Source organism: Pelmatolapia mariae, linkage group LG20 (assembly GCF_036321145.2).
Source record: "Pelmatolapia mariae isolate MD_Pm_ZW linkage group LG20, Pm_UMD_F_2, whole genome shotgun sequence".
Taxonomy (NCBI): Eukaryota; Metazoa; Chordata; class Actinopteri; order Cichliformes; family Cichlidae; genus Pelmatolapia; species Pelmatolapia mariae.
Genome location: NC_086244.1, coordinates 24,380,223 through 24,402,164, shown reverse-complemented (window position 1 = coordinate 24,402,164; position 21,942 = coordinate 24,380,223). Strand labels below are relative to the sequence as shown.

The 21,942-nt window shown below is 40.1% G+C and overlaps 2 protein-coding genes across 2 annotated transcripts; one reads left to right on the top strand and one right to left on the bottom strand.

Annotated features, from left to right (window-relative positions):
• Positions 1-77: 77 nt before the first annotated feature.
• capza1b (capping actin protein of muscle Z-line subunit alpha 1b) lies at positions 78-5,138 on the top strand. Its single transcript, XM_063463672.1, has 10 exons — positions 78-176; positions 1,722-1,785; positions 1,920-1,971; positions 2,165-2,228; positions 2,522-2,728; positions 2,812-2,891; positions 3,109-3,187; positions 3,270-3,341; positions 3,471-3,533; positions 3,668-5,138. The coding sequence occupies exons 1-10, from the start codon at positions 138-140 to the stop codon at positions 3,806-3,808; spliced, it is 861 nt and encodes a 286-aa protein (XP_063319742.1). The 5' UTR covers positions 78-137; the 3' UTR covers positions 3,809-5,138.
• Positions 5,139-5,215: 77 nt separating this feature from the next.
• On the bottom strand, positions 5,216-20,275 carry LOC134618442 (CTTNBP2 N-terminal-like protein). Its single transcript, XM_063463829.1, has 5 exons — positions 20,166-20,275; positions 16,572-16,679; positions 8,993-9,244; positions 8,617-8,724; positions 5,216-7,598 (listed from the first exon to the last, which is right to left on the bottom strand). The coding sequence occupies exons 1-5, from the start codon at positions 20,169-20,171 to the stop codon at positions 6,312-6,314; spliced, it is 1,761 nt and encodes a 586-aa protein (XP_063319899.1). The 5' UTR covers positions 20,172-20,275; the 3' UTR covers positions 5,216-6,311.
• Between the last annotated feature and the right edge of the window lie 1,667 nt (positions 20,276-21,942).

Below are 21,942 nucleotides of genomic sequence, written 5' to 3'. Positions count from 1 at the left end.
TAAGAGAGAAACGTATATGGGGAAAATAGGTGATTACATAACTTTATGAGTAGTATTTATTTAATTCCTGTGTGCATGACAGCTACTGCTCTGGTCTTGTCAGTCAGCTGTGGTAGGTGGGGTCACAAAGAGCCAAGATGGCTGATTTTGAGGAGCCGCTGTCAGATGAAGAGAAGGTTTGGAGACTCTTTAATTCTTTGCTCAGCGACAATTTTCTCATTTGTAAACGGGCGCACGTGTTATATATTTATGTGAAATTTTGAAAAAGAATGGCAGTTTTTGTTCTGATGTAGAAATTATAAACTTCTGTTTTAAGCTATCGTGAGCTAACTAGCCAACGCTAGTTCGAGCCTATAGTTGGCTAGCAGCTACAGAAGAAAACATTCATTGAGGGTTTAACCATTTTGGTACTGAAAAAAAATGTTTAGAATAAAAATTAAATTAAAATAAAAGTATCGTGACTAGTTTCCAAAATTAGTGTGACAATGCCCATGCCAGTGACAATCACAGAGAGGGCTGTGTGTTCCTCCTATAGCGTTCGCTAACATTAGCAGCTACCATTACTTTGCCTTCGATTTCTGGGTCAAACAGATTCAGTTGCAGCTCAAATACTTATGTTTGCATCACATGACTTAAGATCAGGATACAGGTGCCTAGAGTTAAGATGAAGCCTGACGGTGTCACTATTCGCAACGCCAGTTAGAGGCATGCATTTCAGCATTGTCGTTCTTTGAGAAAAGGTAACTACTATAGGGTAAGGCATCTGAACAGGAAGACAAAGTGGCGACAACATTCTTCTGATAACATCAATCTGTTGCCGTTCAGATAGGAAAACAAAGGGCGAGATGACATTTTGCTTACGAGGAACTGACAAGCAGTGTTTAAATTCAGTGTCCACTGCAAATGACAGAGTCTATCCTTTATTTAGTAAAACTTGCTCTCTGCTAGGTTAAAGTCTCGACTGTTGCAAAAGACATGGGAGCTTTAAAGTTACACTGACTTCTTCACAAGAAAAGCTAGCAATCTAATTCAAAATCAGTAACAAAATCGGTTGTTAATTGGAATGTTAAATTTGTTAAAATGTGATTACTTACTTGAGCCAAAATTGGAAAAGCTACAAGAATGTTAGGTATTACCCCATAGATTGAAACCTAAGTCATTGTACAAAATATTTGCCTTCAAAAGTGTCTAATAAATCCAGAATGAGTACAACATGGGGTTTACAGATGTCAGGCTAATCAGACATTGACAAGTCTGGGTTTGGCAGTCTTTCAGATATTACAGACTTTGTACCAGGGGGGTGAGAGATTAAAAACATTTAATGTTTGGACCTTTGTGTTTATACAATAAGATCCAGTGGGTAATGACAGGAAAATGTGGGATTGCAGTGAACGAGTAGCGCTCAGCAGAAATCCCCTCCTACCTTTCCCATGAAACAAAATGTTATTAGATATTTTTTAAACTGTGTAAAATAGGTTTTCATTTACTCAAACATAATATATTTTTGTCTATAAAATGGCAGTAAATGAGAGAAAATCATGTTTTGTTTTGTTTTGTTTTTCTTAAAAAATACAACAAGCTTATTGCCTATTCCGCATCACATACTGTAGTAATTTGAATTACCATGTATACGGACCTTCCAAAGGCCCATTCTGAGTCAGAAAAAGCCCTCATTACTTTGATGGCTGAATTAATTGGTGGCATTAAATTTGTGTCTGCAGGTCCGCATAGCCGCCAACTTTGTGACACATGCCCCCCCTGGAGAGTTCAATGAAGTCTTCAATGGTAAGAAGCAGATGTAGAAAGATGTCTTTGATAATATCACTGACTTATGTATTATACTTTGCTTCGAACAATAATAATAACTTTCTGTCTCTTGAGAGATCTGTCCAAACATTGGTTTATTTTACTCTCTGTAGATGTGCGGCTTCTCCTCAACAATGACAATCTTCTTAGGGAGGGGGCTTCACAGTAAGTGCTGCTTAGTTACGCATATGATGAAATTTCATTATTCAGGAAATAGGTTACAAAAGTTTCCATTTGGGAAATTTTTCATTTCAGAGATGTTTGTTATTCCTTATATCCTTAAGGCACTTTTTTGAAATACATTTGATGCCATATTATTAATATCTACTTTGTTTTTCTGCCGATTTTCTTTCTCCAGCTCCTTTGCCCAGTACAACATGGATCAATTTACACCTGCCAAGTTAGAGGGATATGATGAGCCGGTATGTTGGGATTTTTGAAATCATTCATTTAAATCGATCATTTTTTGGGCTCCCCTGAAGAGTTAGTTGATCACGTTTTGATTCATCAGTTGATCATGAGAAACGTCTGAGTACTTCTGTGTGATGTGCATTTATTTCCAGCCCTAAAACAATTTTCTGATGAGCCCTAAATAATCAAACAAATATAAAACCAGCCAATTAAGAAAATCTTGGTTCAAGTGCAGTCGTTTTCATTTTAGGTGAGCAAATACGTGCAACAGGGTTATTCACTCTTTCTTATTCCTTCATTTAAGGTCCTGATCACAGAGCATGGTGACTTGGGTCAGGGACATTTCCTCGATCCTCGCAACTGTTTATCGTTCCGTTTCGACCACCTAAGAAAAGAAGTGAGCGACGTGCAGCCATACGAAGGAGAGACAGCCCTGAGAAGTTGGAGAGATGCCTGTGATACTGCCCTTAGTGCCTATGTCAAAGAGCACTACCCTACTGGAGTCTGTACGGTAAGGTGCATTTAAAACAATGACAATATGGTCATTATAGGCAACATTGCCTGCTGTTTACCCATAACATCTATGTGTTGCAGGTATATGGGAAAACAGTTGATGGTCAGCAAACGATCATAGCCTGCATTGAAGGACATCAGTTTCAACCCAAAAACTTTTGGTATAGTGTACTTCCTGAAAACAGCAGATAAAAAAATGCATATGTGAATATATCTAAATATAATAGAATATTTTATTTTTCATAATGTGGCTCTGTCACAGAAATGCTTAGAAATATATTCTTCTGGGTAAAGGGGGAATATTAGGTACTTATTCAGTGCTTTTTGCTTCCTGATGATCCTGTTTGTAACATAAGTCTTTTATTTTCTCTGACAAAGGAATGGTCGCTGTAGGTCAGAGTGGAAGCTTACCATTGGTCAGTCCACTGCTCAGGTGGTAGGAGTATTGAAAATCCAGGTCAGTGTACACATTGTCATAAATAAGGAGAAATATTGTTGCAAAATATTGGTTTGATAATGAACTTTTTTTTTAATTGCAGGTGCACTATTATGAAGATGGGAATGTGCAGCTGGTTAGCCACAAGGAGGTAGAAGACTCCATACCAGTGACTGTAAGTAAAAATATTAGTCTGTGGGAGTGCTGATGTGTGCCAACAATGGTCTGTGCATCGTAGCCGTCTGACTGTGACAGCTTTGTATGTAGACAAAAGAGGTCTCTCACATTTTTTCTTTTTTGACAGAATGAGATCCAGACAGCTAAGGAATTTGTTGACATTATTGAGAATGCAGAAAATGACTACCAGGTGAGCTAGCTTTTGCTGACTACATGCTTTATGTACTTCCTTAAAAATAAGTGTTACCTGTAACATTTTGAATTTTTAAAAAAGGAAAAACATTACAACTGATGTTTGTTTCCCTTCCCCCTTTGCTCCCTCAGACTGCTATCAGTGAGAACTACCAGACCATGTCTGATACGACCTTTAAGGCCCTGCGTCGTCAGCTGCCTGTCACACGCACAAAGATTGATTGGAATAAGATTCTAAGTTACAAGATTGGCAAGGAGATGCAGAATGCTTAAAGCAAGGCTGGGGACTGACCAGGGAGATGCATGCTCCTGCTGGCCCACAACCCACCTGTACCTGCACAAGGACTAACCAAAGCAAAACTATATCAATATGGGGCAAGGAAATTAAAGAAAAAAAACAACAAAAAAAATATAACTAAAGGTGTCTGGACTGTTAGGCACAGATGTCTGTCTGTTGCAAGGAATGTTCAATTATGGAAATAATCATGGTTTAGAGAAAATGGTTGTATGTTTTGAAAGGACTGTGTTTGGACAGGGCTGTGCTCAGGACTGCAGCATTAGAGAAGTAAATTTCCTCTGGCCATCTAAGGATCACAGACCTTCTTAGAAGCTAGTATGAGAAGTTGTGTATATATTCTTATTCTTAGTAAAACTGATGTAGAACTATTACAGTTCTCAGCACACACAGAAGGAACCAGGATGCACAAAGCAGCTCATGAGAGAAATTAAGCACACCATCACCTATCAGGTTTTTTTTTTTTAAAGAGGTTTTGTGTCATTGTGGTGCGATGAATTAGAACTCAAGTACATGAGTAAAATCAAAATATTGAGTAGCCATTATCTGCCGTGACAGTTTAACTGTCCAATACCAAGCTGGTAGTCTTTTTGAACAGACATGGGGTTTAGTTACACACTGCAAACAAAACTGAAGCATATTTATTCCTGTTGCAAACATTTAAAAATGGCACAATCCTTAGCATAGCTCTGTTCCTGCACCTATGTGGTTGTCAGTATGTGTTACAGCCAAGGGAATGTTGTTTTCTGTTGTGATCCACTGATGTATGGTCTCTCCACCCATGCAAGCTATGATGACTGAAATTAGATAAAGCAACTTCTATGACGCTGCATCTGCAATACATTCTGTTCTTACTTTGGCAACACCCTCATTGCTGTACAGCTTTTCCTTTGTATAGAGGAAAACTTATATACTCACATTAACCAAGATTTATTTGCCAAAATCTCTTTCCTATGGTAAAGATCTCCATCTTCCCATCCATGTATGCAAATATCTATTTTAATACACAAGTTTTTGTTGGGAGTCTTCGAAAATTGCTCTGTTAACTGCAACAAACTGTTTGTGTACTGGTCGGCGCCAAGTGGACAGAGAGCAGCTGCCACATGAGGCAAGATCTTACTGTAAATGATTTCTGTAAGGCCACATCATACACTGTTTTGCATCACTTCTGAGTAGGCAGACTCCAGATCAGTTACTTGTTAGCTATATTATGTGCTGTGTCTAAACCTTACAATACAAAACTGTGCCGATCAGTGAACTTCAAGACTGTACTGCCCCACTCTGTTCAAATAAAGAGATTGAACGTGACAGAGTTTTATTTCATTGTCTGCTCTTGATACAAAAAGTTAGATAGCACTCCAATCAAGATTAAAAGACACCAGGCTTTCAAGACATGGAGAGTTTATTGGAAAAGCACAAAATTTTGCAGGGTTTCATGACATCCTTTATACAGGTGAAGGTCACTGACAGCAGTGTATGCCTTACAGATTCAAATAGAATGGCTAAAATATTTGCTTGAAAGGAATCAATGGTTTTAAAGCCAAGGATCATACAGTAAGTCACAGGAAATAATACAATAGAAAAATTACAGTGGCATGATTGGAAGCTTTAGTGTCCACTCTTATTGACAGTATAACTACAATTTATCACATAATAATGACACATAGTCCTCCCTGGGCTGTGAAGCAGATGTCACTAAAAAAAAAATCGTAGACATACAGTAAAGTAGTGCAAAGTGCGGTCTCCCTTTTCATAATACTCAAGTGTTTTCATGGTTAAGTGTAGCATAAAAACAGTACATGCAGGTGATGTTCGTTCATAAAGAACTTTTTCTTTTACAGTATAATAAAGTTTTTAACTGAGAATCTCTAGAAACTGCATAAGAAGTCATTGGGAAAACATTTCAAAACTAAAACAGTGAAAGCTACACATTTGCTTACATTTACACATTTTAGCCCGACACAGTCTATTTTTTTTTAACATTGTGTGACTGGTGTTTTTTGATTGTAAAACAATGAGCAGCTTCTGCTCATGATAAAAGAAAAGGTTTGTTAGACAATGACAAAAACTATAATAATTTCTTTAAAAAAAAAAAAATCAACAGGTGCTTTCTTTAAATTGTAAATTGTTTTTGAATACTTTTAATATAGTGTCTAAAATAGCACATTTTCAATTATTACACAAACTCACAATAGTTCTACGTAAAGAAATAAAGACAGCCAAGTGAGAAAAAACAGAAATGCATCTAAAATAATCCATGTACTGTAGTTCATTTCAAATAGTTCTACTCCAACTTTCCAACTGTTTTATGGAGGTAGGGGTGCAGCAAAATCTGGATCTGACTGAACCAGCACAGCTTCAGTTGTCTAGACTTCTGATTTGGAGTGCTATTAAGTAGTTTTGCTACTTAAGATGGATACTACAAAACTGCTGACATAACCCTTAATTGTTTAGCAGTTGTTGGTTAGTGTGATCTTTCTATTAACCACTCGAAGATAAAACCAGGTCAGACTCCTTAGCCCCCTCCTGGCCACTGCTACTGTGCCCACAGTTCCCCGTCAGCTCTGGAAAGAGGCTGGTTCGAGCAGAGTGACTGGGAGAGCCTGGAGTTGGACTCATGCCCGGCTTCTTGGGAGGAGTTGGGGGAGGGTATGCCCTCTCTGAACGTGGAATGATGGGGGAGCGGATGCCTGGAGATAGAGGCCCTGAAGGCGACCTTCCTCCCGGAGGAGATGCTGCTAGATTGCGGTAGTCTGTACCAAATGGAGAGCTGCTGATTGGAGCCAGCTTGACTCCAGCCTGCTGATTGGTAAAGCGGGACAGCACCTGAGTGACAGTGTTGCGGGCCAGCTGCTTAGCTGTGGTGTGCTCTGGTGGGGGAGGAATGGAGGAGGTGGTGGGGGAGAGGTCCCTCGGGGAAAGTGGGCCGCCATGCTGCTGCTGATCCAGCTCCACCTGACTCTGGAACTTGTGCCTGGCAGCCTGGAACCGCTGATTGACTCCAGCCTGGTAGGAGGACTGATGGAAACCAGGACTGCCCAGACGCTTTGCCAGAACAGGAGAGGAAATGGGGGAAGAGGAGAGGGAAGAGGAGGCTGTGCTTGAGGGAGAGGCAGGATGAGGGTGAGGGGAATGCAAAAGTGATCCTCCCCCATTTTCTACTACCCCACCATTATCTGCCCCTCTCCCTTCCTGTGTCAATTCTGTCTCTTTTTGACCGTGATGGCCGTTGACTTTTGACAGTGAGGCGGATTTAGGCGTGACGGTTATCTTTCCATCCAGCTCAGTCTGAACAGAGGTGGATACTGCCATCTTTTTGGGTATTGACTCTTTCTCCTCCACCACAGCTGCCTTTGCCTCTTCTTTAGATCCTTCAAGTTCAGCCAACCTCCTTTTCAGGTCCTCCACCTGTCTCTCAAGCTCCTTACTCCTTTCCTCCTCTTTACCCAGTCTGACTTTCAATTGCTCACGTTCTCTGTCAAACTCAGCCATCTGTTTCTCAGATTTGGCCTGAAGCTTGGCTGCCTTGCTCTTCTCATTTTCAAGAACAGCCCGGAGCTTCTCCAGGGCACTGGTCTCCTCTTGCAGCAATACTTGAAGTTGTGAGACTTTCTGGGCTTCCTCCTGAGCCTGGCTGCTGGCTTTCTGGAGCTCCAGAGTCAGAGTTGAGGAGAGCTGCTGCTGCTGGGACAGAGACTCCTCCACCTTGCTCACTACTTGGGCTTTGTCCTTCTCTAATCTCTGCACTGTTGCATGCTCCACTTCCAGCTAGAAAGGGAATGAGAGAGACACAAATAAAGTCATAGTTGCTCTGCCACATGTGACCACAAGGAGGCAAAATAGCACTGCTGTGTTACAGTAGATCCAACAGTGGAGTAGATACTGTTTTCTTTAAAAATACACATTTTCTGAAAAGTAGAATAAGTCTATTCACTATAACCAAGTTGGCAGCAATCGTTTTTTTCTGTTTCAAACACTGCTGTCTATTTTAGAGCTGTTTTATATGTGATTTTCTTATCTTCTGCATATTTTCATTATTTGCCAATGACTTTTATGACATTAACTCAAGTGACACTGAGATAATAATGGTATTGTCTCATTTAAAAAGCCATGTTTTTTGGAAATTAGCATTTACTGTGAAATCTTTTGAAGATTTCTGGGCTTCTAAAGAGCTTTGATGAGTATTAGAAGGAAGTGAGAGGTGACAAAATATAATTGTGTGTGTATTTGGTATAAGGCAGGAAGGCCTAAGGAAGACTGAGAGACGTTCAGGAAGCCTTTCTTACATAAGGTCCTTGTGTGAAGTTTATGTAGTAGCCAATTGTGTGCTCTCAGTGTGCATGCTCGCCGGCTGACCTTGCATTAGACGTGAACATCCATTATCTCAGGCTTCCTGAGACCATAAAGCCCCATGGCAACTAGTCAGCTAAACAATAGTCTCTTCCTCATCTGTTTCCCATGGAACATTTCTGTGCTTGCGCACACTAGTGCCTGTGTGTGTGTCTATACTTTTAACCGGACAAGCCCTCTCCACCCTACTGAGTTACACAGTGGAGTTTCACTGATGCTTCCCTGCTGCTGGGTTTTAAATCACCACCACAACAGCGAAAAAGGACACTGTGCAGACAGGGAGAGGTGAGGGAAAGGGAAGCAGGTTGACCAGATGTGCTCATCTGTCAGCAAGAGAGGAACAATTTCTATAAGACGTTAACATTTTATCTCACAAAGACAAACATACATATAGACGCACTTATTGTTTCGCCTATCCTTTACATTCCAGTCTCACCTGTTGCAGTAGTTTATCTCTTTCTGTCTGCAGCATGAAGGTGAAATCAGCATGGTGTGCAGACTCCTGGACGTGTCGTCGTTTCTCCTCCTCCAAGTCTGCTATCATCTATCAAACATACAGCCAAAGGGAAAAACACTAAAATTGTGAGTCTCCCACACATATCCTCACAGACCATGAGCTTTGGGGTGGAAAAGCTCCACATCCCCTCTCGGTCTGCCTCACTACTATAAGCCAAATCAGTAGCTGAAACAAATACACATGCATGTTGACACACATAGCAAACTTGCACTTGTGTTAGCCCATATGTGATAATGGCTGTGTAGAAAACCTGATCTGAAGACTGGTGACTATCTGAATGTGCATTGCCCCTTACCCTTCTGTGTCTGTTTTCAGCAGCAGCTAACTGTCCCATCATCCTCTCCTGCATCCTCTTGCAGTGAGCCATGACCAGTTTAAGCACAGCCAGAGGATTTGGCCCCACTGCCCTTCCCTGCAGATGCGTGTGAGGTTCGGCGGCTGTGTTATGGCACTCCATGGCTTCGTTGTCTCGCTGCAGGGCCAGGAATGGATCGCTGAGGTCATACTGTCCGTAGCGCTCTTGGACAAAAGCATCTCTGTGCTGAGCCTATCAGATATACACAAACATAGTTGCATTAACCTGTAATTTTGTTGCATATACAATGACAATAAATCCATTCTGTTCTATTCACATATATGAATACAGTTGTACTTTCCAAGACATGCTGAAAATCAACTTGAACAAATATCAAATATTGAAGCGCATGGTAACACCCATTTTTGTGTAGCACAGCAGGCAACAAGATAGAGAAAAAAAATCTACTACAGTCATGTGAAAAAGGAAGTTTTCACAGGACTCTATGTAGTCCTGTGAAAAACTAAGTACACAACACAATTCAATAGCCTATAGAAACACCTTTATCAACAATATCTTGAAGTTTGTTTTCTGTGTGACTAAATCAGTCTCTCTTTGGTTCTCTTTTCTTTACAAATTTGGCATTAGTTTATGCACGCCTCTCTTAAAGTCCTGCAACAGCATTTTAATCAGGCTGGACTTTGACTGGGCCACTGGAGCACCTTGATTATTTTCTTTTTTAGACATTCTGTTGAAGATTTGCTAATGTGCTTGGGATTATGGTCCTACTGCATGACCCAGTTTCAGCCAAGCTTTAGCAGTCGGACAGACGGCCTCACAAGTGACTCTAGAATACTAAGTTCATAATCAAAGACTGTAAGGTGTTCAGGTCTCATGGCTGCAAAACAAGCCCTATTTATTATCTTTCTATCTCTGTGACTGACATTTGGTAGGAGGCGTGTTTTGTTTTATCCAAAATGTGGTGCTTTACATTATAGCCAAACATCTCCACTTTGGTCTGTACAAAGGACACTGTTCCAGGAGTCTAGTTTGTTTAGAAGCAACTTTGCAAACCCAAGCCATGTAGCCACGTTCTTTATAGAGAAAACAGGCTTTTGGCAACCCTTTCAGAAAGTCATACTAGTCCAATCTTTTTCTAATTGTACTATCATTAACTCTAACAGTTAGCAGTATAAGATCTGTGTCTTTTTTTTTTTACATTTCTCTGAGCATTCCATAGCCTGACTTTGGGGTGATTTCCCCCCTAGATTGACAGGCAGCAGCACGATGTCATTCCTCCTTGGAACTGTGTTCAAACACAACTGAATACTCAAGACGAGCAAACTGCCCCAACCCTCTCCTTTAATAGAGGTGCGCACGCTTGCTGGAGATCATTTAATTAAGTTGATTTATTTAACAGGACCTGACTGCAATTTATTCTCTTAACTTCTATGGAAACATTGAAGATGTATTTTGTTTTTTCCAGGACTGTTATGTCCCGAACATGCATGCACATTAATATGTGAGTACATGTTCAGACTTGACTCAGCAGAAACCAGTGTTTCTTATGTATGATAGTATATGGGTTTGATAGGATGAAGACTTTTTTCCACACTGTGGCACCGAACCAAAAAGGGATATCATTATGACTGGACATAGATCCGGAAGCGTGTGTTTGTGTGATTGCAGGAAATCTGCGCTGAGTGATGTTATCGTCAGCGTGAGACCAAGCAGATGGTCATCCCCCTCAAACCAAACACAAAGAGGTGAGGAACGGCTATCCAGTCCCCCCACCAGGGGCAGATGTTAACGCCTCCCCAGGGATGCAGCAGTGAATGTTTGTACTATAAAATCAGACACAGACACACGCACACAAACCCGATGCTATTAAAGTGGTTCAATTATATGTAAACTAAAAACAAGTGAATAAAAAGTGACAGCACACCTGTTCAGGGGAAAAAATTACAGCACGAGGAACAAGATATCATAAATAACTAAACCATTTTACTACACTTTATTCAAGTGAAAATGTAAAAATAAGTGAAGCACAATAGGGCCTTGTCAGGAGGTCTCATTAACTACATTGCAGATAGAAGGTTTAGTATGTTTGAGTTCTAGAGACATGCAGGATCAGCAGGCAGTCCTAATGATGTGAGCACATGCTTCAGAGTTTACTCCACGTGTCTTGGGGAAACAAGTCTCCATCTCCCCCTACAATTCTCATCAGACACCCCAGCTGATTGCCTTCTCATCGTTCCCATGCCCAAACATGCATGCCACTGCATTCCTCTGTAAGTTCATCATCACTTGTTAGAAAATGCATCTCTTTACTTCCTCCTCTCTGTCAGGCTCTTTTTCTCACATGCTCTCACAAAACAAAAAATACCATTACAACACACACACACACCCTCAGGGCTTCAGTAGGAAGGCTGTATTTGGGACTTTTTCTCTGGCTATACAAAGAATGTGACCCTCAGTGAAGAGATTACAGAACTTGCACAAAGACACTGTCTCAGTGCTTTCAGTCTCATGCATTGTTCCCAAGTCTGACCCAGCAGGCCTTCAGTGTCTGAGAACCAATACGACTGTATATCCGTATCTCAGTTTCCCTTTTTATATGACTATAAAGTTTTGTGTTAGCCATTATGTATATCCTGAACTGTGGTTGTGAACTTTCGTTATTTTTCTGTTGGTCATTAGAGTAAAACTGGAGACAAAACTGCAGCTTCCTGAGTTAAATAGCTGTTTAAACAGACCATTAAGGGCTGGGCTCAGTGTGTGTGAGAGTGTACTGTGTGTTTGTAGCAGGGCTGGCCTAAGGTCTGGCCTCTCATGTTTTTTTGCCGGGACAGTTCTGATCGTAATGACAGACTGCACTTTCCTTTATGACAGGGAACAACAAGCAAAGCCTCTCTGCTACATAGCTCTACACAACTACGGATAACAAATGTCTTTATAGGAAGTCATGGAAAAAAATATGCAGGATACTTTTCAATTTGAATTTGGTACTCAATTATCTCAGCAAGTAGCACAGACAAAGCTAAAATGTGCACTCCATTATCTGATTTAACTGATACTTTGGATACAAGTAAAATGGAATCAAGTGGTTGGTTTTTTTTTCAGTTATGAGAGTGAAAATGGCCATAAAAATGGTTATACATAACATATCTGCTCAATAGTGTGCATCTTCAGTGAGTTTGGTATGACAGCCTGGTGCCGGGAGCTAACTACTAGCTAGCTAACCACTAATGACACCATAAAAAACCACTACATAACAGCTTAACAGAAGCAAGAGTATGGAGTAATTTCTTAGGAGAGCCCGTACACATCCTACTCAAAGTAGGTTGCAGAAAAATACAGCAAGCTCACATACAAACACATGATGTATGAACATATATAACACATATATTTTTTTATAGCTAACACGTACACAACTAATAGCCACACATTAACTTGAGCCAGCAGTGTCATTAGTATTCTTACAAGTAAAAAGCTAATTAGCTAATGTTGCTAAGCAGTTAGCTTACAAAGGTTTTAGCAGAAATGTGAGAAACAGCAAAACTCAACCAGAGATTTGCTAAGGTATTATTTTAACTGAGAGACTAAATAGTAGCCATAATAGGAGCAGGTCGAACTCTCTACATACTATGAAAAGGTGCTTCAATGCTTCTTTTATTACTTCTGTTGCTTTAGTTTCTTATAAATTCTCCTTTACACCTTTCCATCACTCCAAACAGACTGAAATTGTAGACCTACATGGTAACAGAAAAAAATAGAGGCAATTTAAAAATGTCTCAGCCTAAATGGGTTATTATTTATTGCCATTATGTGCAAAGCCAGCAATAAGAATATAAACTAAATTTGGTTGCACACACAGCTAAAACAGGCAACCAGCAAATAAGAAAGATTTAATAATTAAAAATCGGAGTTAAAGACAGTGTATTAGGTTTACGCTGATTAGCTTTTCCAGATGATGCAGATGAATAATGCCCTGCAGCACAGCGGCCCCCTCAAACGGTGTCTCGACAATGTAGACATGTGGTGAGGCATCATGTCTCTTGAAGTTTATAACAGTTATTAAAAGCTACAAATGGTTACGATGCTAAAATTGACTTGTAAGTCAAATGTAATTCAATGATAGTACTCACTTTTTTAATCATTACTTTTATTTCTTCTTCTACTCAAGAGAGAGAGATAGACACAGACAGAGGGAGTGGGAGAAAGAAAAATGGCATCATGAGATTTTAGGTGTTTGCTTTATGAAATGTAAGCTGAGGTGTGCTCGAGACACCTCCCAGGTACACATTAATCACAGGTGGTGCTAAGATAAGTGGGACGACACCAAATGAAACTTTCTAAGTAATGTTTAACTGCAGCAAATGTTATCATCAGCAGTTACTGATGCAACATGGAAGTAGGTGTTTTCACCCTTTGGTCAGGCGTTGCTTTCGAAAAGGCATATCATTAGTGGAACAAGGAAATTCTGTGCCAGATCTCCTATATGGCTTTTTAGAAAAAATTGTATTATTATTATTATTATTATTATTATTAGTGCCAGGCTGTGTTGTGTTAAATCTAAATAAAATGAAGGGTGTTGTTAGATATAAACCTTTATTTTGAAATCTAGTTAAGGTGTAACAGAAGCAGCCATAAAAAGGCATCCTTAGGAAAACATTGCCTCATATTCGACTACTTGTTTCTATCAATTCTGTGTGTGACATGGTTTGTGTTTACAGATGCTGTTTAAATGATATTTAAGTAGACCCACCTTCTCTTTTACACATTTTTAAGTCAATGAGCTGTCCTCTTACAATCTCCAAGCTGTTGGTTACTGACCGAGTGTACACTACAATACTCTATTAGGCTTCCTTTTAAGGGAAACTTCTGTGTGGTTAGTGGCCCTTTTTTATAATATTTACCCTGCCAATCTTAAGAACTTGTCCAAATTGGGCAGTGGCTCTCGAGTAGCAAAAGAATACACACTCTTATCTGAACAATAAAGTCTTGCCCACCCTTATTGTTTATGGAGTCGGGAAATCACATCAGCCTATAAAAATAGACAAAGCATTTTAGGATTACAGGACATGACATCATATGAAAAACATTACCACACAAACTCTGTTGCCTGGACAAACAAAAACAGTTCCATTATCAGATAATTCAGTGTCACAGACTTCGTTACAGTGTTTGTTTCGTGCATTTGCTCCCCACTTTGTCTCAATAGAAATGCAGACACCAGTCTACAAGGACCAACCTTATGCTTCCTCACTGCCAATTTAAGGAGCAGGTGTAGAGCTTCTTCTCTAAAGTACATGTTTTCAACACACTAACTTTAAGTTGCTCAGCGCTTAACAGGGAGAAGATAATAATAGCATTAGTTCCCTTTAGTTGCAGACAATTGTTAACTCAAAACATACGCCACACCTCTTGGAATGCAAGACCTGTTTCTGGTGTCATGTTCTGAGGAATGTTCCCTCTAGTAAACCTGCTCATCTGTGTCCTCACTGATGAGAACTGGAAACATTAAAACCCAGAATCTGTAGAGACAAGTCCCACAGTTGATGCCATCTCATTGTGTGATTAAGTAAGCAAACAACTGTTGCAGCTCCAGGTTTGCAGGGGTTTCGGGTGAAGGAGGGGTTACAAAGATGCAGTTTTATTTTGCAGTCCCAAGTACTTGCTGCTGAGAGGAGAGAGTGTTTGAGGTAGGAAAAGACTGGAAAATATGGTAGAGCAATCTGCCCCACATGCAAGTAAGCACTGACTTCTTTGGTAAGTGCAGTGTGCTAGTAAACAAACCGAAAAGAGAGCTCTAATTGAGGAAAAGCATTGTTATAGCAACTGCTTGAGATATGTTAACCAGAGTGGGAAGGTACAAAAGACCCAAGATAGCGAAACACAAATTGTATAAATAGACTTCCTGGGTGTCAAACTGATACACAGAGACAGACTAAATTGAAGCCTGCTATCAAGTCCTGACACTCCCTTCAACACACAGTCTGCCCTTACATTGACCTGTCAGCAATTTACTGTACCGGCCCCCAGCTGGAACAAGGGAAGTCAGTGATTTAAGCCTATAACTCTGTACATCCTCTCCACAGTAAACACTGCAGCCTCTGACGGGCCCCATGGAGACCACCAAAACCTGTGTGTGTGTGTGTGTCAGTTGTGCAGATGGGACATGGGTCACAGTTAAACATCAAAATCCCCCCGTAATGTGGTTGTGTTGTGAGGAAAAGCGAAGGAGGAAAAGAGATAGAAGAAAAAACACAGTAATAAAGATTTGGAAAAAGGAATAAGTCGACCATGCATTTGTCCTGAGGGGACGGTTGTACATGTGCACTGAGTTTCAGGTCAAACACTGTATGCTTCAGCTCTAGATAGCAGCCCTTTAAGTTGCATATGAGCTGGTGTGGTTAGAATGGCTTTCCTTCAGGTCCTGGCACTGAAAATCTGCCTTCTAATTTGCTTTTTAGATAAATGTCAATATCAAAGCCTATATATCACATTACTGCTACTTGTTCTCATTGCAGGCCTAATCGTTATTTCAGACAATGAGGCAAACATTCACGGTCTAAGCATGGAACAGCTGCTGTGGCCAGGAGTATAAAAAGCAGCCAGTGGCACAAAGAGAACTAATCGGACCAGGCCCAGACACTAAACAATGTTGTTGAAAAAGAAAGCTATTTTCTCGACTTGAGTGAATTAGCTGCACAAAACTCAACATTCAAAAGAAAACCAAGCATAAACGGTTCTCTAAAATCAGACATGTGTGATGAAACATGGCTGTTGTGGAGTTTTGTCTGGAATGACGTTTATAATCTTTTCTAATGTGGACTCTTGTGATTCAGGTTGCCCAAGTTGAAAGATGTTTGGGTGTTGACTTGCACAACTTTGCCTAAATGCTATGTAGAGTATGCAATCTAAAAATGCAATCTCTAGTCATCTTCATAGTCTGTGTTTAGTGTTCCAAAGACAGTTATGTACAACTAATTAGCCCAAGCTAAACAGCTCTTGCAAGGCTTTGAAATATTTACCTGAGGCAACATACCACACCAGAGTAATCCGCTTTTGTTTTCATTTTGCAACAATGGGAATCCCCAGATTAAAACTAATGTGGTCACAAAAGACACCAGTATAAACTGCAGTCTGTCTGAACTCAATCGAGACACAATAGTCAAAACTGAAAAGTGACTTGAGTTTAAAAAGAAAATTTGGTCAAAGGCCAGACTGACCAGCAATAATACTGGTGCTCTGATGGTCTAGTCTGTGAACCCAGAACAGCTCCTGTGCCATTGTCTTCACTAGCTCTTTTTCCTCAGCTTCCTGTTTACATATCCCCTCCCAGTTCATTCACATTCTTATTGGGAGTGTGATGCTGAAACAGGTTAATTTTAGTGTCAAATGGTGTATGGAGTAAAGATAGTCTCACATTTTGTTTTATTTATTGGGATACTGGGATGGAAATGATACGGTTAATTATGCTATGTTGCTATTAATTATGCTCCGTCATGTAACTCCTTCAGTAAGCATGAGTCCACGGGGGGATCTGTTGTATCAGATGTAGCCGCCAACTTACCCTGAGGGCGTGTATGACTACATCCTGGGCCTCTAGCTCCCCCTCCAAGATACTGAGGAGAGTCAGCAGCTCCGCTCTGCTTAGAGCCTCCACATTCATCTTCTCCTCCTAAAGACAGAAAGAGTGAGAGTGAGTGAAAGCAAGATTTCTCATTGTTCCTAAAAATTGCTTTATTTCATTAAAGGAGCAGATGAAAAAAGAATAAAAATCAAATTAGGAAACAAGATTGCTTCTGGGTATTACAAATTGATTTATATGTAAATCAGCCCACAGTAGTAGCTACTCATTCTCATTTTTCAGGGAGCGACACAGAACTGATATACAAAAGGACTCGGGATCCCATCTGTGGACTTGCTGAGTTGTGCTCCGGGTTATAAACAGGAAGTCATTAGCATATCTGCACATTAAGTCCAAATCCCAAGACTGTTAGGCAAATGTGATAGTCTGAAACATCTTTTTTTTAAGCTTGTAAGACCTTAGCCATGCTACACCTAAACTACTGCATCCTGTGATTCATCAGCAGGGCCCTGTTTAGTCATAGGGGCCAGACATAACACACCTCACACAGCTGACATCATTCTTAAAACTGAGACAAAGACTTTTCTGAAAGTTCACTTCATCTTTTGAATTGCAGATGAAGTCATTTTCAAATCAGCTCCTTTAAATCACATTGAAGCTGCTCAGTGTGACAAGAGTTTGATGAGGTATGTGTGAAGAAGGAGATTATGATCATGGTCTTCCACATGGGTCCCATATGTAAAGGCAGACTTTAACATTCATGGGTCACATCTGGCCATTTGGTTGTCCCTGATCGACCTGACATGAGGTCAATGGGAAATTAAAATTCAAACATAAATAAGTATAAATCATGACGCTTGCCCCATTTAAACACAATGCAAGAGCCAGTTGCTGCATTTCAGGATTACAATTTGAGTCACCATTATGAGACTAAACAGGCAAAGAAATGCAACTTGACTAAAGCAGAGTGGGAACAGACATCTAAACCTTTGCTAGCAAAGCTGCAAAAACAACCAAGGACTTTTTCTTTTCTTTTTTTTACCAAGCTGTACACATCCTGGGATGGAGCGATCAAGACCAGCTCCACGATTTCCCATATAACTGCAAAAAACAATAAGTCATTCTCTGGTGGTTTATCAAAGAGTGTTTCATAGACTCTGCATTTGACAATCTGCCTCTCTTCAAGTGAGCTGGAACAAGCTGGATCAAGGACATTGCAGGAAATCTGGAGCTTCAGTTGAAGCTCGGGGCGAGAGCTGTGATGTCTGTGACACGTGTAAATGCATGCTTTGATTGGCTGGGGCTCAAATGGGACAAACTGGCAGGTGTTTCAACTGATTGTTGTCCAAATCTGCCAGAGAAAAATGTCAGACTTTTGAAGCAGATATAAGAAAAACTGACTGAAATGAACACAGAACTGAATTCTTTGCATTTTATTATACACCAGCAGATGCTGCATGTCAGTACTAAAAAATTATTTTATTTTATTAATGCTAAAACTTAAATAGTTAATTTAATCAGAGAAAGAGCACTGATTGAGTTTGTTGCACTTTCGATTCATTCGAGCACTTTAAGTCAATATCACTGCTGGATTTTTATTCTTCTTTCAAAAAATACTTTCTACACATAAGGAGACATCTCATTAGATGTTGTTTCACTTTGGCTCTACCCTCATACATGAACAAATGTTCTCATTCATTAAGGTTAACAAATGCATATACAGATCCTCTCTCGGCAACAATCACCTGTATGCTGTCCTTCGTGTTTCCTGCACAGCCATTGAGCCTGACTTCAGTGCACTTGTTCAAGCCCAAAGCAGACTAGATTTTAAATCTAAATCTAGAAGTCCAAAGAAACCTACAAAACAGAACTGAAAAACTGCAGATGAAGTAATTAAACTAAAAGCAAAACAACAACAACACTTTGTATGAGTCAAAAATCTCTGAAATCTTGCCAAAAAATACACTTGTTTTTGAAATATTGTTGATTAAAAAATGATAAAATGCTGCCATTTCCACTATGTCTACTAAGTGTATCGTCTAATCTTACGAGTAGCAGAATTGTGTTCAGCTTATTGTCGTGGCCCTCCACAACAGTCCCAGTTTCTCATGTGACCCGTTGGGAACATTAATTGCCCGGCTCTGTCTTTAGGTGTTCAATTGAGTCAAGATCTGCTGTCTGCAAATGGCACATCATGTGATGAGTTTTATTTTCATACTTACTAAACCATTTGGTGTTTTGATATTTCCTTTAATTTGTCAAAGCAACTTTTCTCATCTCTTCTTTTTTAAAGAAACCCACCCTCTTCTCCTCACTGCCACGAAGTTCCAAAGCCTAGTGTTTGCTTTCTTCAAGCAGCGATCCCACAACACTCTCTGTCCCTCCAAAATTCCAGAGTGCATTCTGTGGCTCACCACACATTCACAGCAAAGCAGCAGAGTGTGAATCAGCAGTTATTTACTGGCTACTAACTTGTCATATAATGTGAAAGTGGTTTCACTCTTTCTCAACCACACACATGCACACGTACTTTGATATTAGTTTTGTGTCAGTACTGCTGTATGTTTGACCTGTTTCCAGTCAGTGTAATGCCAAAACTGGGTATTTGTCATTCGATCAGCTTCCATGGAAAATCGTTGCCACATTCCAGGGATACCCAAACCATGGGAATCGTCACTCAAGAGTAAATTACTGAAACCCACTCTGTAGCTGACATGGTTTTAACTGTTGCAGTTTGGCTGTGTGAGTAGCAAAGATTGATCCGGTAATAAGCCAAAGCAAATACATTCATGGTGTTGAAATTAGAGGTTATGCTCATACATATCAAGGCAGACATTCAATATAGAAGCAGAGCATCTAATCTGGTCTGTGGTAAGTGTCAAAGGGAGACTACACACCTCAGTCACTGTGGTCATCTTGAGTGAATTCACACATAGCCCAGCGTTTATGCTCTCTCTGTCCCCTCTCTCTCTTTTTAATCTCTCTACTGTAGTTTCTCTCAGGTTAAAAATTAGCCATACCGGCTAAGAAAACGGGAAGGGTCCTCCCTGCTTTGCTCACTGTGTGGGAAAGAGTGCTCAGTCTGCTCCATGCATTTTTAAATGATCGCTTGGGTTGCTCAGGAGTAGCAGAGGATCCACCTGCCGTCCTGGGCCTTTGTCTAACACAAGGGGATGTCATTATTTTCTGGATTGGTAACATTCAGTTCAATATCCAAGTGCCATAAACCTCACAACAACATCAAATGACCGATTATTAATAGCTATAGCTGGGATTAGGGTAAAATCAATACTACTGAAGCACTCACACCCTACAGCCTGAAAATGAACGTATATTCAGATTCCTCTTATTTTGGCTACTATATTTATGTGGAAATATTTTTCCCCATAATGACTTAGCACAAGGTCCCAAGTTAACCCCTGTAAAATTTCACGTAAGCAGAAATACCAAAATCCTTTATCGTACAAGCAAATCTCAGACTGTGTCAGAGATTCACCTGTGGACTTTTGCATTTTGGTTTTTACTTTAAAAAAAAAGAACCCCGGCAAAGCAAAGTGGTAAAAATCCCTTCCATACCTTCATACGCTCTTTTCTGGCCGCATTAACTGTTCTTTGAATCCAAAAAGGGGGGACTCCACAACAGCATGAATCAAAGCACTCCACTGTCACTGGAGCTCCTGCTCTGAAGCGAGCGTGAACAACAGACCTTCAGTGACGAGACAGTCAGCCAATCACAAAGGCGTAGTGCAACAACTCAACCAATGGTTGGTGGGTTGATCGGTGGAGGGCGGGGATAAATGCGGTCATGGGTGTCCGGGATAAACCTCTTTGTTTCGGACGTCCAACGTTAGATTTATGGCAAGTCCGTGTCTGTGCGTTAAGTTTTGAAAGATTTGGTCTAATTGCAAAATAAATCTGTATATTTACCAGTTCCGATGGATAGTGTGAATGCTTGAAGCGTACACACGGAGTGAAAATAAGATATTTTTTTGCCATAGAAGTCACAATAAATTATTTCAATATGATTAAAAGGCTTCGACTGCTTGCTTTAGAAATAGTCTCCCTTTAAAAGCTTACTTTGAGCAAATTATTCCACTAAGTACTCTCAGGACCGTAAGCCTCGTGGTGAATACAGCATGTTGCCTCTTGCTTTGTTTCAGCCCCTCCTGATGGCCGCATGGCAACATCGCATCTCATCTTTCCTACTTGATCAGTGCACCCGGTCTGTAAGACGTCTTACAAGACTTGATCTTAAGTTCACAGTTTAGTCCTGCACGTCTCGTGTGGTTTTGCAACTCTGCTTGAAGAAAGCAAACACTAGGACCATTATATGACGACGCATTATATAAATTATAGCCTGATTTGGAGGGGTTGTGGTTAACCAACCTGTCCTAAGTACTGGAGATCGTCTTTCAAGTAGTGAATAGTGGACTGGTTTTGTCACATTAGCAAAGAGAGGTCACGGCATTGAACAGTCTAACCTTTGTTCCAACATGTCCTTGTTTTGTTCCTGTGCTGGCTTTGTGAACCTACTCTTTTTAAAAAGTAAGAGCCGAAACCGGTTAGTTATGTTACAGGATTTAGACCAACTACGATTTATTGTAGTAATTACTGACTACAAGCTTGTCACTAGACTCTGTGTACCTCCACTGTCTGGTGGCTTAGAAGGCCAGACTGGCTGTTATTTTAGATTGTGCGCTTTCTTAGATTGTAATGAACAATCTTTAAACACACACAGCCGCGCGCGCACACACACACGTGAAAATAAACTATCCTTTAATTTCTATTTTACAGTGAAAGAGTAATTAAAGGACAGTTTATTTTCACTGACCATTTACTAAAAATTGCTTACTTCTACTAAGCATGGCACTAACAACATTTGCACAATTTCAATATTTTAAGTCCATTAGACTTAAGATGGTCTCCATTTTCTAGATGGATACTGACAAATGTGAGAATAAGTATTCTTCCAGATATGGTAAAAATAGATATGGATAAATATGGACTTGGGCCACATTTATAAAGTTGTGTTTATACTGTATTTTTAATACACATAATTGTAACACTGCAATAATAAAGTAACTAAGAGGGTGTAGTTAAAAATTGCAAAGTGGAAAATGCTTCTATAAAAACAGCAGGCTGTAATCCTCCTACGCCAGTTCCACTTTCGTTGTCATCCTGCAGGTGGCAATATAGTGCCATTTGGTTGCAAACAATTTTGTACATATGGTACATATTCCAGCTTTTGTTTGCCAAATACATGATGTGATATATGGGACTGAATGCATGAACACCATCAGTAAAATCAGTAGATTAAGTTTCACAACTATTTTACTATCTGGCACAGGACTGT

Excerpts from the sequence above, each read along its gene's own strand:
- capza1b (XM_063463672.1), top strand. The coding sequence starts at position 138 with ATGGCTGATTTTGAGGAGCCGCTGTCAGATGAAGAGAAG. Across the intron at positions 3,188-3,269 it reads TAGGAGTATTGAAAATCCAG|GTGCACTATTATGAAGATGG; the intron begins GTCAGTGTACAC and ends TTTTAATTGCAG. Across the intron at positions 3,342-3,470 it reads AAGACTCCATACCAGTGACT|AATGAGATCCAGACAGCTAA; the intron begins GTAAGTAAAAAT and ends CTTTTTTGACAG.
- LOC134618442 (XM_063463829.1), bottom strand. Across the intron at positions 9,245-16,571 it reads TAGTCATACACGCCCTCAGG|GCTCAGCACAGAGATGCTTT; the intron begins GTAAGTTGGCGG and ends TATATCTGATAG. Across the intron at positions 8,725-8,992 it reads CTGAAAACAGACACAGAAGG|ATGATAGCAGACTTGGAGGA; the intron begins GTAAGGGGCAAT and ends TATGTTTGATAG.